Source organism: Egretta garzetta, unplaced genomic scaffold, assembly GCF_000687185.1.
Source record: "Egretta garzetta isolate BGI_Z169 unplaced genomic scaffold, ASM68718v1 scaffold573, whole genome shotgun sequence".
In the NCBI taxonomy this organism is placed as follows: Eukaryota; Metazoa; Chordata; class Aves; order Pelecaniformes; family Ardeidae; genus Egretta; species Egretta garzetta.
The window spans coordinates 1,512,422-1,526,357 of NW_009259180.1; the positions used below are offsets into that span (position 1 = coordinate 1,512,422).

The 13,936-nt window shown below is 40.5% G+C and overlaps 1 protein-coding gene across 1 annotated transcript in view; it reads right to left on the reverse strand.

Annotated features, from left to right (window-relative positions):
- PPFIBP2 (PPFIA binding protein 2) overlaps window positions 1–13,936 on the reverse strand; it is an 82,872-nt gene that overhangs the window by 3,787 nt on the left and 65,149 nt on the right. Inside the window, exons 11-25 of the mRNA XM_035891251.1 lie at window positions 13,025–13,100; window positions 11,811–11,908; window positions 11,553–11,617; window positions 11,241–11,309; window positions 10,733–10,793; window positions 8,819–8,860; window positions 6,775–6,916; window positions 5,162–5,194; window positions 4,445–4,583; window positions 3,660–3,788; window positions 2,946–3,096; window positions 2,652–2,763; window positions 2,059–2,147; window positions 1,008–1,130; window positions 192–317 (exon numbers count right to left, since the gene is read on the reverse strand). Of these exons, the coding sequence (XP_035747144.1) occupies window positions 192–317; window positions 1,008–1,130; window positions 2,059–2,147; window positions 2,652–2,763; window positions 2,946–3,096; window positions 3,660–3,788; window positions 4,445–4,583; window positions 5,162–5,194; window positions 6,775–6,916; window positions 8,819–8,860; window positions 10,733–10,793; window positions 11,241–11,309; window positions 11,553–11,617; window positions 11,811–11,908; window positions 13,025–13,100 (1,455 nt within the window). The remainder of the gene's footprint in view (window positions 1–191; window positions 318–1,007; window positions 1,131–2,058; window positions 2,148–2,651; window positions 2,764–2,945; window positions 3,097–3,659; window positions 3,789–4,444; window positions 4,584–5,161; window positions 5,195–6,774; window positions 6,917–8,818; window positions 8,861–10,732; window positions 10,794–11,240; window positions 11,310–11,552; window positions 11,618–11,810; window positions 11,909–13,024; window positions 13,101–13,936) is intronic.

The window sequence follows — 13,936 nt, forward strand, 5'->3', positions numbered from 1 at the left end:
TTTTAGTTTTCCTTTCTAAAATTAAGGTGCGTGGATCAGATACAGAGGCTCTTTAGAAGGCCTGATCATGCTGTCATATTGCAGCTCTATTTGTTCCCTCCTGCTTGACAAGCACCAGATAACAGATGCGTTATATTACAGTCTGTCAATTTTCATTAGACATGTAGGAAAATGTTAAGATGAATTCTTACAATCAGGCCACCGTGCACGCCGCTTCCTCGAAGGTTTGGTGCGTATTCTGCCAGATCGACTGATCTGAGCCATTCCATCACTCTGTGATTGGACCACTGAACTACTTCAGAGGGTGAAACGTTATTCTGTTAAAGTAATCAGAAAAGGTGATGATAATACAGCCTGCGTCGTCACTGCATGCTCACAATATGTATCCTCAGCTCAGATAAAAATATCATTCTTCCTCTTCCTCAGACAGCCGTAATTTTTCCCCGATCCTAAGGTATTATTTCTGTTCAAGGCCTCTTTCAGACACCCTCTGATGAGACGGTGGGCATAGCCTAGTACAGATGAAACCCCATATATTGCATCACGTAGTATAACAATAGAGACTATGTATAAAAAAAAAGGGAGCATTTGCAGAACCATGTTATTGTCAGTCTTTAATGCTAAGAGAACAGGCTATGCCAACCAGGTAAGGCAGAAACCTTACAGTCTTTGAGAGTTAAAAATCAGGACAGGCAAGAAAAAACATCCACGTTGCTCTGTTGGAAGTTGAATCAACTTCTTTAAACTAAGCAAATAATTTCTAAAGGGAAGTGCATCAAATTCAACTAGTAAGAGTGGTTCAAGCACTTAAGGAATGAGTAGATTTTTATTACGGGTGAGTACATTACATTCCAGAGCTGGAAAGCCATGTATCTACTGCTTTAGGCACGATTCCCTTGTAGCAGGGATTCTATTGCATCGTTGTACACTGCTAACTTCCTGTCCCCCTTGGCTGGAATCAGGTAATCAGTGCTTGTTTAAATTAAATTACTTAAACGTACTTTTACCTCCTCAACTGGTCTCCTGCGTAGACAGTGGGGATTAAAACCGTTGACGTGCAGCACATGGATGGCACATTTAATGCTCAGATGATGCAGCTGACTGGTGACTTTCAGAAAAAGAAGGTCATTCTGCAAAGGAGAGAGCCTTTGAACTGGCACGGAATACATACCAGACCAGGTACTTTCCCCAGAAAGAAAGATTTTTAAGCTTGCTCTGTAGTTCTATATAAACCACAGTACCTACGGTTTAGGTAAAGTAAAAGTTTATATTTTAAAGAGGGAGTTTTAGGGTGGGGGTTTTCGTATTGGTTGTTTTTTGGGTTTTGTTTTTTAAACATTTCACCATAGCAACACCTGGCTAAAAAAAAATGAAGGAGAGTTTGTAGCCCATTAAGTAAAATCCAGGCTCATGGACAGTTTTAAAATATTTGGACTGTTTCTGATCTGGCTGAGATCCTGCTGCGGGTGGGATCACTGCAGCTAGCAACGCACACCTAGCCATGGAACTGCAGGGACCGTGCTCCCATAACAAAGGTCCTTAAGCAGCATAGACAAGGCTGTACTTTTGATAACAGCTAAATTAAGCATTTTTTTCATAGCACAGTGAACAAAACCAAATACTTAATTATCCAAACCAGGCGGGGAAACTGTAAGAAAACGGTGGTGTGTGTAGTGCATGGTTTTTGCTGCTAATGCGGTCGGAGCCGTGCAAATGACTGGATTGGCTGCTTCTCGTCAGTTCACTGAATATTGACACTAACTTGGTCTGGAGACCACCACACGCTCCAGAAGCTGCATGCAAAATAGGTCATTTTACCTTTAATCGTGGTGTGCTGTGTGATACTGAAAGAAAGGCTTGGTGGAAGTTGTAACGTACCCTATGACTGTATGTACCTTAGGATAGTGACCGTGCACTAGACAACACAAATGAGTTATACTGCCACTATTTCTGTCTTGCAAAGAAGTCTTTAACTGCTCTTGTTGAAAGGAAAAATGTAAAATTCTTTGCTCCTCAAGTTAGATTTGGTTAAGCTGAGGAAAAAAGATTTTAGCTTACCACAGTTAAGTACTGCAACATTCTCCCATCAACTCTGGATTCATGAAACTGGTCTTTGTACTGCGGCAAACCAATATCATCGAGCCATCCTGCAGATACAAGAAGTGGTGTTCCCAAATCCAGATCAGCGCGAATGAAGCCCTTCGGCCCTTCTTGTCTGGGCTGGCTTCTTCAGAGGCATTCAGGTAGCTCGTTCCACCTTCCCAAAGGGCAGCCTAAAAGCAATTCCCACCAACCAGCTTTGCCCGCAATACCCCTGTGATAATTTACGTACCACGTGTGACTGAGCGCCTGCCTTCTGCATCATAAGGTAGCTCTTGCTAGATTGACACTACCCCCACCCCTCCCCACACCCCCATTTACTTCCCTGCAATCCGAATTACAGAGTTCTCCTTGGAAGATCATACCGCACAGCTGTATATTTGGATGTCAAGAACAACATAAAAACCCTCATTCTATGGAAAATCTTACTAAACTGAGACTTAGTGCTCTTAAAATATGCTTGGTAACTGCTTAAACAATTACTCAAGCAGCCCATCTATAGGTGGGGGAAATTCCTTTCCAAACAATCCCACAATAGTTCCAACACTCACGTGTCACCCAGATATGATCGAGTTGTGCAGACTTCTCATCTTGTTTTGCATTTATTGATTTAATGGCCAAAACCAATTTCTTCCTGTGCAGTGGATGCTTTATTCCCATTTCCTGCAACAATAACCGTTAACAAACAGTTTGCCTTGCCTCTGGCTCTTTTCCTCTTATTGGGTATCTACAAAAATGGGTACTGCATATTTCAGAAAAGCAGAGCTGCCCATTGTTTGAAGGGGCCTGGCTGTACAGAATCAGCACGTACGGTTGCTTGAGAGAAATGAGCTAGAGATGATTACCTTTTCCATGTCCTGAGGTGTTGCAGTTAACAGCGTATGGCCCGAAGTCACCCACTGCCGTGCAAAAATGACGTACTGACCGAGACCAAAGTCCTCAAGCCAGTTACAGATTCTTTCAGTGCTCCACTGAGCAAATGGAGCGTTGTAGTCACTGAGAAGTACAAGAAATGTTTGAAACTCTTAAAGGAAAGAATTACGGGTATTATCAGAAAGCTCGTCATGTGCCAGAGGCAGCATTACAGCCTATGCTTTAGCGGGCTTTGTTCTGTGCAAGAATAAAAGCCAGCAGCCCTTCTTGCAGCATACACCATTGTGCTAGCATCCAGGTAATTCGACTGCCCAGCCTCCACTCAGGAACAGAGAATGAGTATTTCCCATTTGCTGTTTGAAAAGAGGAAAAAGGGAATTGCTGAATCCTCATCATTTTGCAGATACTCCCACAGGAGATTGTAAGATTTCTTGTTCTTTAACAAGGTGAAGTTTTTTGACACTCCAACAAACAGCTAGTGCTGCAACCTGCAGCTGAAGGACTGCAGACAGGCGAGCTACGTTTCCTATCAGAGAATTGTGGAATTTCCTACCAGTTGTTGTGGGATTCCACGTATAATGAAGTATGTTGGGAAAAATGCATTTCACAAGCAGAGGGTTTGGCTGTTCTGCACATTTAACAATACCGCGTAATACACTGTGCAAGGTAAAGGAGGAACCATTTACCTTTTCTGGCCTTTCGTTTCCTTTGATCTGGATAACCGAGGTCCAGCTGTTGCACGGAGACCACCTCTTCGGAACTCTGCCAAACCCAGATCGTCTGCAGGGAAGTTACCCGACTGAGTTCTTCTTATTCTTTCAAGACAAGAGTGCCAAGATCGTACTGTTAGCTTGCAACAGAGAACATTCGTTTCATATGGAAACTAAAGACAACTGGAAGCTGTACTAATCTTCCTGTAAACCGCAAACATCCAATTTGAGTGGCAGCTGAAGAGGTTCCAGGCAAACACTGTCTGGACCTAACTCTGAGGAAAGAAAGCAGCTCTGCAGAGCAGGCGTGGCCTGTCAGCCGGGGCACTAACCCATGCTGGAGGCCAGGCTCCAAGGGTCTGCTGTCCTGAAGCAGATAAAGCAAGCACAGTAAAACTCAGCCCCCTGCTTCCTGTTTCTTCTATTTTCTCTCATTTTTTACCTGATGGCTTCTGAAATGAGCAACTTGCTGTCATTTAATTCCTCAGAGCTAGTGAAACTCTTGGCATTCTAATTATTAGCATTATAATATGACAGCAGAACATATTTCTTCCAACAACATGACGCTGTGAACACTACCATCCGTTTTTCTGCACCTGTGTGTACGTAGACAGGCGCCCGTACAGCCGCACGGCTGCTCTGCCTCCTTTCCCTGGATTTTACTTTGTTCGTGCTGTAGATAGTGCGGCTTTTGCTGAAAAGTGGATTCATTCTCAACTCAAATGCTTTGACAGGAAACTAAAAACTAAATATGATCTTACTTTCCCCAGATTTTCTTGATCCCTTTTGGACTCTTCCTGTTTTCTGGAGACAACGGAGATTGTGGACCTGAATCCGTTCCCGAAGAAAGAGGTGAAAGGTCATCTGACACTACCGTACCATCCACGTTCTCTGTTTCTCCTGGAGTAAGAACAGTAATGTAATCACGTTATACAAAGTTGTTATCTGGGAGACTAATGTTTAAATGCAGAACATAATAAAAAAGTAAAGATATCTATAAAATTGTTCTTGTATTAAAAAAAAACATGCTCAGAAGGTGAAAAAAATTGCAGCTCTACACTTGATACAAAAAAAAGAAAATAATAAAACAATGGATAAAATAGTGTTGTTATTTCAGTCATTTGTATTTAAAGACATTATTTTAATCATTCAAGGTCTTCAGGCTGAAGCAGACTCTTCAGCCTCTTGCCTTGCCCATTCTTAATACCAAAACTCCTCCCTCATGATCAGTGGGAATTTTTCTGTTGACTTCAGTGAAAACAGAATGAAACAAGGAATAAGTATCTTAAAAAATCCCATCTGACTGCCATACAGCAGAAGCTGTTACTTCATTTCCGCACTGCACGCAAGGAATTCAATTGGGATGGCCCCTTTGGTATTAGTATTTCATAGAGAAAGAGGAAAGGGAGGGGAAAAGGAAAGGAAAAAAGTCAGCAGCAAAATTCATGTTAAAGTTGCATCATGTTTGGATACAGTACCTAGCACTGGCGCACTGACACTCCTGATGCGATCTTCAGTCATCCCAAGAAGCAGAAAGCCAGATGAAGAAGCAAAGAAGATATAAAACACCAGCAAAATAAAGTTACAGAAGAGCAAAGAAGTAAGCTAAGCATTAAAAGCAGAAACAAAAAAGAAAAGCAGCAATTATGCTTGACATGAAAGTGAATATGCATTGGTGTGCACAAGCCCCAAGAATTCCATACAGGTCATCGTAAATAGACAGGGATGACCATTTGTTGTGGTTTGGGTTTTTTTGTTCTGTTTTGGTTTGGTTTTTTTTTTAAACTACTCTTAGACAATTTTAACTACAGAGCTCCATGCAGAACATCTGAAATGAAGCAATGTCTAAGGTTACATCAAATTCCTCTGAACTACAGAATTGGAGGTGTAATGAGTTTACTGCACATGCAAGAAACAAACCAACCTGCATAAGCAATTCTGTTAATTCAGTGTATTTAAGGAGTCATTGTTTGTTTCTAGAAAAAAAACCTTTTCCTTTACAAGATCACCCATCCATGGATAATCCTGCAGTTAAAGACACAATAACATGGCTCATGCATTGCCTTCAATGTAGCAATCACAGAAAAAACTCTTTAAAAAAACCCCTAAACAACCCACAACCTATTGAAATCTTGAAACTAGAGGACCCTACCACCTTTTAGGACCATAAGGCCTTACAATCAAAAAAGCCCAACAAACTAACAAACAAACCACCAGAACTTTTAAAGCTTTGGAACACTTCAAAAATCGCAAGGGATACTCTTGTGCCTGAGCTCCCAAGCTCCGCAGCCCTTGGCAGATACCTGGTTCTGTGCCTCACACGACACTTTCTGTCAATAAATCTATGCTTGAGGTGTCACTGAAGAGAAATTAATATAGGCTTCCACATGGGATTATGGCTGTGGAATAACAATATACTCGTATCTTCAAAATCCATGGATGTGTTCCTGCACCTAGCAAGTTGGTTTTCCACTTGCGATAGCGCTGATCCTGGGATTTTTGCCTGAAACGCGCACATTTGTGCTAGTTGTATTGTGAAGTTTCACACGCTAAAATGCAACGGGATGGCGAGGGATGGGTTGGTTTGTTTTAATACACCAATCCAGCGTACACTTTTTAAAAGTATTGGTGTACTTGGCTGTGCATTTTTGTTTGCCTGCTTGTTTAAGGGACCAGATCAGCAAGCTCAGCATTGGAAGTGTGTCTAGAAAAATACTGCTTAGTCATACTGTCAATATGTCTGCATCTCTAAAAGTTCCAATTTTTATTTACAGATTTGTTGACTTTCAGAATGCTCTCCCCGCAATCTTCAAAAGGGTGTCTCTTCATTACTTACGCTATCAATGATGTCAGCAAATTATATCATCAAGTGCAACAGAAGAGAACACTCTAACTGAAAACCATCCTTTACTCTCCAGTGAGCTAAAGTGAAATATTTTTGGTATGTTCTTAAAAAAAAAGTAGAACTTTCCCTAACTGACTCATGTGAGCACTGGCAGGGCAGAGTATATACCAGGTTATGTCCCCAGCCCTCAAACAGTTTGCTTTTACCCCTCCTGCACAACCCTCTCCACGAGGCGTGGGTACGTACTTAGGCCCAGGATGCCGTTGTCCTCGTCATTCACGCCACACCCGTCCTGCAAATTGTACGTTCCCTGCTCTCCATTCTGCAAGGCTCGAGGCAGCTTTCCTGGCAAGGTTTGGTACTTGCTGCCTTTCACAGCTGGCTTACTCTGTTTTTTTTAAGAGGGAAAAACCAAAATAAATAAATTAAAAAAATCAAATCACTCATAGCGCTTGCAATCCAGTACGCAGTATTTTGAAAGTTGAGAAACAGTCTTTGAAGTTCACGGTTCAAAATGACACCACCCCCTCCGTGTTCCTTCTTACAGATGATTCAATTTAAGTCCAATAGTCAGCTGACAAAGTTTTCTAGCTAAGACGCAGCCTTCTCTTTCCTCATCTGCCCCTTCCACTTCAGCCAGACCCTGTATTACACTAGAATATAGGTTGAATATTACCTGTTTTTATCAGCAGAATTTTTCTAGCTGTCTCCCTTTCCTCTAGGGCCCTGGCATCCTATAATAATTGGGTCCTTCCAAGGCCAACTTTGATAGTACCAGAAATGCATTTAGTTACGTCTCAGCCCATTCTTTGCTCTGTCAATTTCCCCCCCCTATATTTCACCGACTGTCTATGCTTCTGCCTCACAATTTTGTCTTGCTGGAATTTAAGCCAAAAGTATTTGTATAACTCAAATTTGGTCAAACATATTTGCCCACCACCATTAATAACAGGAAAAGAATCAACAAGGAAGTTAGGCTACAGAAATTTCACTTTTGTAAGAATTAAGATATCTTTGCACAGATTACAAATCTGAGGTTTTTAAGAAAAATTATAGCTAAATATATAGTTGCCAAATATATAGCTAAATATGTAACTGCCAATTCTATTCTAGAACCAAAGCACAGGGTGTACTTTTGATATATGCTGGGGTGGGAAAAAAAAAAAGCATAGACTGAGCTGTATTTTGGGGCTAGTGTGAATGGCTGCTGACTGCAATTTCTGCCTAGGCAGGCTAAAACAGAGCTCGACGCGCGCCTGCCCGGGGCTGTGGTACATGCGTGCAACGTCACTAGCGTCAGCGAGCTCCCTTCCAACAGCGACATGGCTCACAGAGGGGGTCCTCAAAGTCTCCGTGTGTTGTACCGAAAGGGAACTGGAATGTAGGGTTTGCTAAAAATAGAATAGCTCTTAATTTTCCTTGCATTCAGTTTCTCAGTGATCGACTACTCAGGAAAATCTTGCTCCCTGTACAAGGGTAGATTATAGCTTGCACATAAATCTGTTTTGAGCCTAACAAGATACTTTTCCAGCCAATGTGTTTCACAGAGGTACTTGGCTACCGTTTTGGAAGTGGCACGTTGAGACTTCAATACTAAATGCAAATGAAAAGATGAAGGAACCGTCGCTCTGGACAAAAATGTACATCCCACAGCTGTCAAAGGTCTAGGGCTAGAGAAGCTTCTCCAGAGAGGCAATGAACGTGCAGCTCCAGCTGACATTAGTGGGAGCGGTGTACATTCAGTGGGTGTTTTGGAATAAGCTCGTATCAGTGAATGTTTCCCCATCAGAAAGGAAGTTCTCCTGTTTAGTAACCCCATTCTAACAGAGTTGTTATTAAAACATTGAAAACATTGTCTGTAGCAGGATGATGCCTGAAGTAGTTAACGAGAGAACCACTGGTTTATCTACTCTTACGTCAAGTCCTAGAGGGGTCTTTGTGATACTGTAACTGCAGTCCAGATTCCTCAATTCTCACCCCCTGCTCCCGTTTTGGCAACTGCAGGAGCACGTCCTGACTTGTACCAAAAAAATCTACGAGTAGAAAATTGCTTATTAAATCAGCACTGTATTCTTTGAAATTGGCTGACCTCAGCTTCTAAGCTCACATAAAAGCTTTCAGATAAAAAAAAGATTTCCCCTCTCAAATCGTCACCCCATTCCCAGAGTTTGTCAGTATCTGAACTATGCAAATGTTTTAAAAAGAAAATGAATAAATAATGAAAACACAGCCATACCATCCCAGCACACCACAACAGAGAAATGTTAATGAGAATTTACAGTTAATGTACCTCTTGTTCTACAACAGGCTGTACCGGTTTTCCGTCTACATGCTACGGAGTTGCAGGGAGGGCAATTTCAAAGTTTTATGGAAAAAAGCAACAGACAAATGTTAGTATTAACATACATACACAGAAAATCAGTTGTAGTCTTGTTACTGTAGTGATGCTACTTAATGCCTTGACAATGTATTACAAGGTCTGTTATCTTTTCATTTCATTTCCATTAAATATTTAATACTAAATGGGTTTGTTCAAACCATGCTACACAATTCGGGCCCTGTTCAGGTTCTGTTGTGATCAAAGGAATTTTTCTATTTTCAGGCTTCTGGGTGGTCCCTTTAGACTGACTTTAAGTTGGGAACATAACAGTTGTGTAACAGTTAAAGCAATACGGAAATGACACACATAAAAAAAGAACACACACAAGACTGTGTGTATCCAGCTGAAACCATAAAGAGCCGTGATAGAAACAAAGCGATAAGAATCACTGGCATGGCTGGGCCAGAGACACCAATGTGTTTTATTTTATTTTATTATTGCTGGACCTAACTGGAATTTGAGATTTGCGCAAAGCAGAATAGCTCCAGTAAGCAGTGCTGCTAGCACAGGTTCTCTTGGACTTTGTGCAAGAAGCAAAGTCTTGTCATGCTGAGTCAGTAAAAAAAGTTTTGTCAGCCTTGGTTTTGGTTGTAACGAATTGGCATTTGGCCGCTCACTCAGACGCACGGGGAGATCTCATTTATTTCACTAAGCCTCATGCCTAAATTAGGGCAAACAATTTAAATGCCCTGATGAACATGGGGTGGGCTTGCTACAATTCTCTCATATCCTTGGTAGTTTCTTGTTCCTCTGTGGACTCTGATTTAACAGATAGAGCAGATTTACAGCCTGGATGTGTAGGCACAGCCTCATCACATCATATCACAGAGGCAAATTAAGTTTTTGAATTTAAGACAGGAAAATAATTTGAACATTATGAAAAGAAAACAGACCTTCATAAATTCCACATGGAATGAAATGTTAGTTCTGAACTGATTTATCACGTGTACGACCACAATCAAGTAAGTGCAACACAAATTTCAAACATTCTATCTGATCACTGTCATCTTCAGAGATTTAAGAAAAATTAAAGAAAATTTGAAGAACTGGAACAATCCTACTATCGTATCCATTTTAAATAGGATCACTGGGTGTGGGTAATCTAGTATTAAGCCAAATTTGAGTACAGAAAGTGTCAATAACAATCTCACAGAACATAATTACAAGTGCAGAAAAATCTCAGTGTACGTAACGACAAAACCGTAACATAATGAGACTTTGTAAATTGGAAAGTCTTTATTCTGGAATGGGATTAGGCCTCCAAATTACTAATGATGCTTCTGCTGTTTTAACCAAGGCAGCATTGCTACCATCTTCAGGAATGCCATTTACATCAGGAGTCTAACTTAGGGAGTGACACTCATCTTTACATGCAAACACTCAAAAAGGAATCCTATGTGGAAATACCCAGTCCCAATATTTAATTACTTTCAGGATTTGTTGCCTTAACATTTTTAGTGATTTGGAAGCCAAAATTAATTTAAAACCACTTACCTATAAACAAAATAATACTGCAGTTTAATAAAATGGATCCTCAATTAACATTATTTGTTGTATTTCTCAAATATTTTTCTTTTCTTTCAGCTGAAAAGCTGAATTTGAGGATCTGTACGTATGGGTGTGTCAGCTACTTTGTTGATTCCAAGCTTGGCAGTGGGGTAAAAAAAGAACCTGAACTGTTTTATCATGAGGGCTTTTTTCTTACATACAATGTTAGCAGTGGTTAAGGGTTACTGTATGTGAAACAAAAAGAATAGTTATACTTGACCTTTATCTTTTACTCGTGATATTAAACACCAGAAATTGTGATTAAAATAGACCAACCTTTTCTAGGGATTCACTCTGCAAGTCTTCTAAACTGCTGGACTTTTTTTTCTGTGGAATCCTAAAAATAATGACAAGCAGAAAAACAACAGTTAATACAACCCAGCATGTTTGCATGTGCCGCAACTGTCTCATATGACAGCTGCACATATCACATAACGTCTGCATATAACACACAATTCAGAATTAGGAGATTAATTTCTTCTGTTATATTTTTAGCCTAAATCTGGTAGTATTGGGAACTGCGATAGATAAAGTCAGAAACAGCAACAAGACATCCTTTGATCAACAATGAAAGGTAACAAGGCACAACGTGCAGTTTTAAATCTTATATCTATAGATAGCTTTTAGAAGCTCTCAATAAGCAAAAGCAGACAGTAATAACTCTCTGTGAACAGTCTGCAACGCTAAAGGCTTTTAAAAATATTTTTAAAATGGAAAAAGGCAGAATTATAAAAAAAATTCTGGCTACATGTTTTATATTTCAATTAAAGTTACTTGTTCTTACCTATTTATGGTTTCCAAAGATTCTTCTTGGGAAGAGGTTAAATTAGTCGAAGATACTGGAATGCTTCCACTTTAAATCAGAATAAAATATACTGATTTAAGTACTACAATACATATATCTTCAGATATATAAAAGTGCCAATTTATTCCTGTAATTCAAACCTTATACAATTATGTATTGCAAACACCACTTTCACAACTACCCAAAAGTTCTTGCAAAGCCAAGAGCAGGCAGGACAAGATGCCAGCAGTTAAACAGATTAAATACAGACTTAGGACAATCCACCCAGAAAACAAGAAACAAAGGTCTTGCCTGATTTCCATAGCTTTGTGCGGCACCGGAGAGAGCATAGCTGGTGGCAATTCTCCTGAAGAGGCCTATGTAAAATACAAGAGTTTCAAGCCTGTAACTCCAGTGCCCGATTCTGAATTTATAGTACCCATAACAAACCAACAAAAATTCAGCCAGGGCCAAACCCTCATCTACATTACCTTAGGTGCTGCAGAGAAACCAATACAAACAGATCACATATACAGCAGAACTTGCTTCTAAAACATCTTTATTAAGTACCTCTGGTTTAAATAATTCTCCCTGAAGATTATTCAAAAGATTCCACTTCCTTAAAGTTGTCTCAAGTTCCTCTGCATTGCCACCAGAGACAGAAGAGCCTGTGAACATTGAAGAGTAGAAGTAGAAAAGGAGACAAACAGGCCAAAAAACCCAAACCCAAACATGTTTAGGACCATATCAGACTGTCTAATACTTCAGTCTCTAAAGTCCCCTTCAGCCTTCATCTGATGCATGTAGAGGGCTATAGAGCAACTCAATAAGAATACTGTGAACTCATGCCTGTAGCTACTTTGAATAAACTTTCCTAATTGCCCCTGTGTCGACAAATCCTACGTCTGCATGAGTGTCCTTCTGTTTGCTCCCTCCTTTTCAGCCTTTTTGCTTTAATTCCTTTTGGTCTGGCCTCCACAACCCATGTACACCTGAGAGGATGGCAACCAGCAGCCGTGAAAAAGGAAGTACAAAGCTTTGGCTGTGAGGGATGTGTGCCATGGGCCTGCGTGTGGAAACAGGAGTCCCACCAGCGAGGAGGGACAGGACTGCATGAAGCAGCCGATAAAACCATGGCCCCAGCTGTCCACCCAGCCATTGCTGCATGGATGTAGGAGTTCTGCAACCAAAGCCCCCCCCACTGCATTACATATAGTGAAGAGTTTTAAGGAGAATAGTTGCTTACTTCAGATTGCCTTGGCACATGAGGAAGTAAACTGCAGTGTGTCAAGACCCAACTGACGAGCTCAATCTCATCAGTCATCCTTCCTTATCAATCAGAAGCCTTAATGACACCATGTCAAACAACATACAGCACCAAAATGAGGCTCCAAGGAGGGATTTACTATTAACTGATGCAGAGCAAATTTTAGGTTATGACTATTACGGAGTTCAGCATAAGATTCAGTCACAGATGTCTTGCTGAACAGTGATGGTGTAACTAAATCTCCAGACAGTTTTGGCCCTATTTTGTTGTACTGACTACAGCACAGGAAACAATGCCAGCTATAGGCAGTAACACACAAGCCTGCACAAGACATAACTGGTTCTCTATCTGAAAGAGTGTATGCTTGCTCTCATAGCACTCCAACGCGATACAAATACATGCATAATGAAATAACTATTACTATACACAAATAATTAGAAGGACAACAAATAGCAGTTGTAGTGCATGCAGTTTTTAAAAGACCTGATATCAGGAAATTATTGACAAGATGTTTTACCGTGAGCTGCGGTCATTATCTCTTTGAGCCTCCTGTACTGGCTGAGCAACAGCGTCAACTCCTGTATTCGGCGGTCCTGTGAAAAGCATGAAATAAAACCGTATTTAAAATCTGATGTTTAACCTGCAGAAACACCATATTACACATTAATTTCTGTGATTTTGGCCTGCATTTCCAGAAAGCAGGATCAGGTCTCTCACATGCCTTGCAAAGAGTATTTCTTGGCTTTTATTTGCCATCATACATAGTAGTTGCTGGACAGTGTGAGATCATGGATATAAGGAAGCCAAAGGAATTTGACATCACTAGTAAATTAGTTACGAGTTGAGGGAATATTCTGGGGTTCAACCTCAGTTGCATGAAGTGGGCAGTGTTTGGGTTTTTGCTAGCATTGTACCTGTAATTGTAAAGCAAATCACGTTTACGTTTTGTACAGTTTAGTCATGTTCTTTAATTAATCCTCTATTATAGGATATGTTTTGCATTCTGACAGCTACACTTACACCAGTTTTGAACACACCTTTTTGAACTTAGGCAAACCTGTACAGAACCAAAGAAATGAGGTCTTGTGAACATCTGATGCATGATCCGACTCCACTCCTTCTCCAATACCTAACACTTTCCTGTTACGCACAGAAATCATCTTGATTTGCATATTCAGGAAGGGCACTTTCCTTTTGCACAGATGCAACACAGCAATGGGTAGTGATCATTATTTGATTGGATCTGTCATTTCTCTCATTTCAATATATGATATTGCATCCCCAATGATACAAAATTCTCGCTATTGGTCACTTAACTGCACAATCATGCAATTTGCACTCTGACAGTTTGTCCTATTTCTTTGACCCCAGTTCTAAACTATTCCTGCACAATAACCTTGCCCAGGACTGCGACTACGGAGCACTGAAT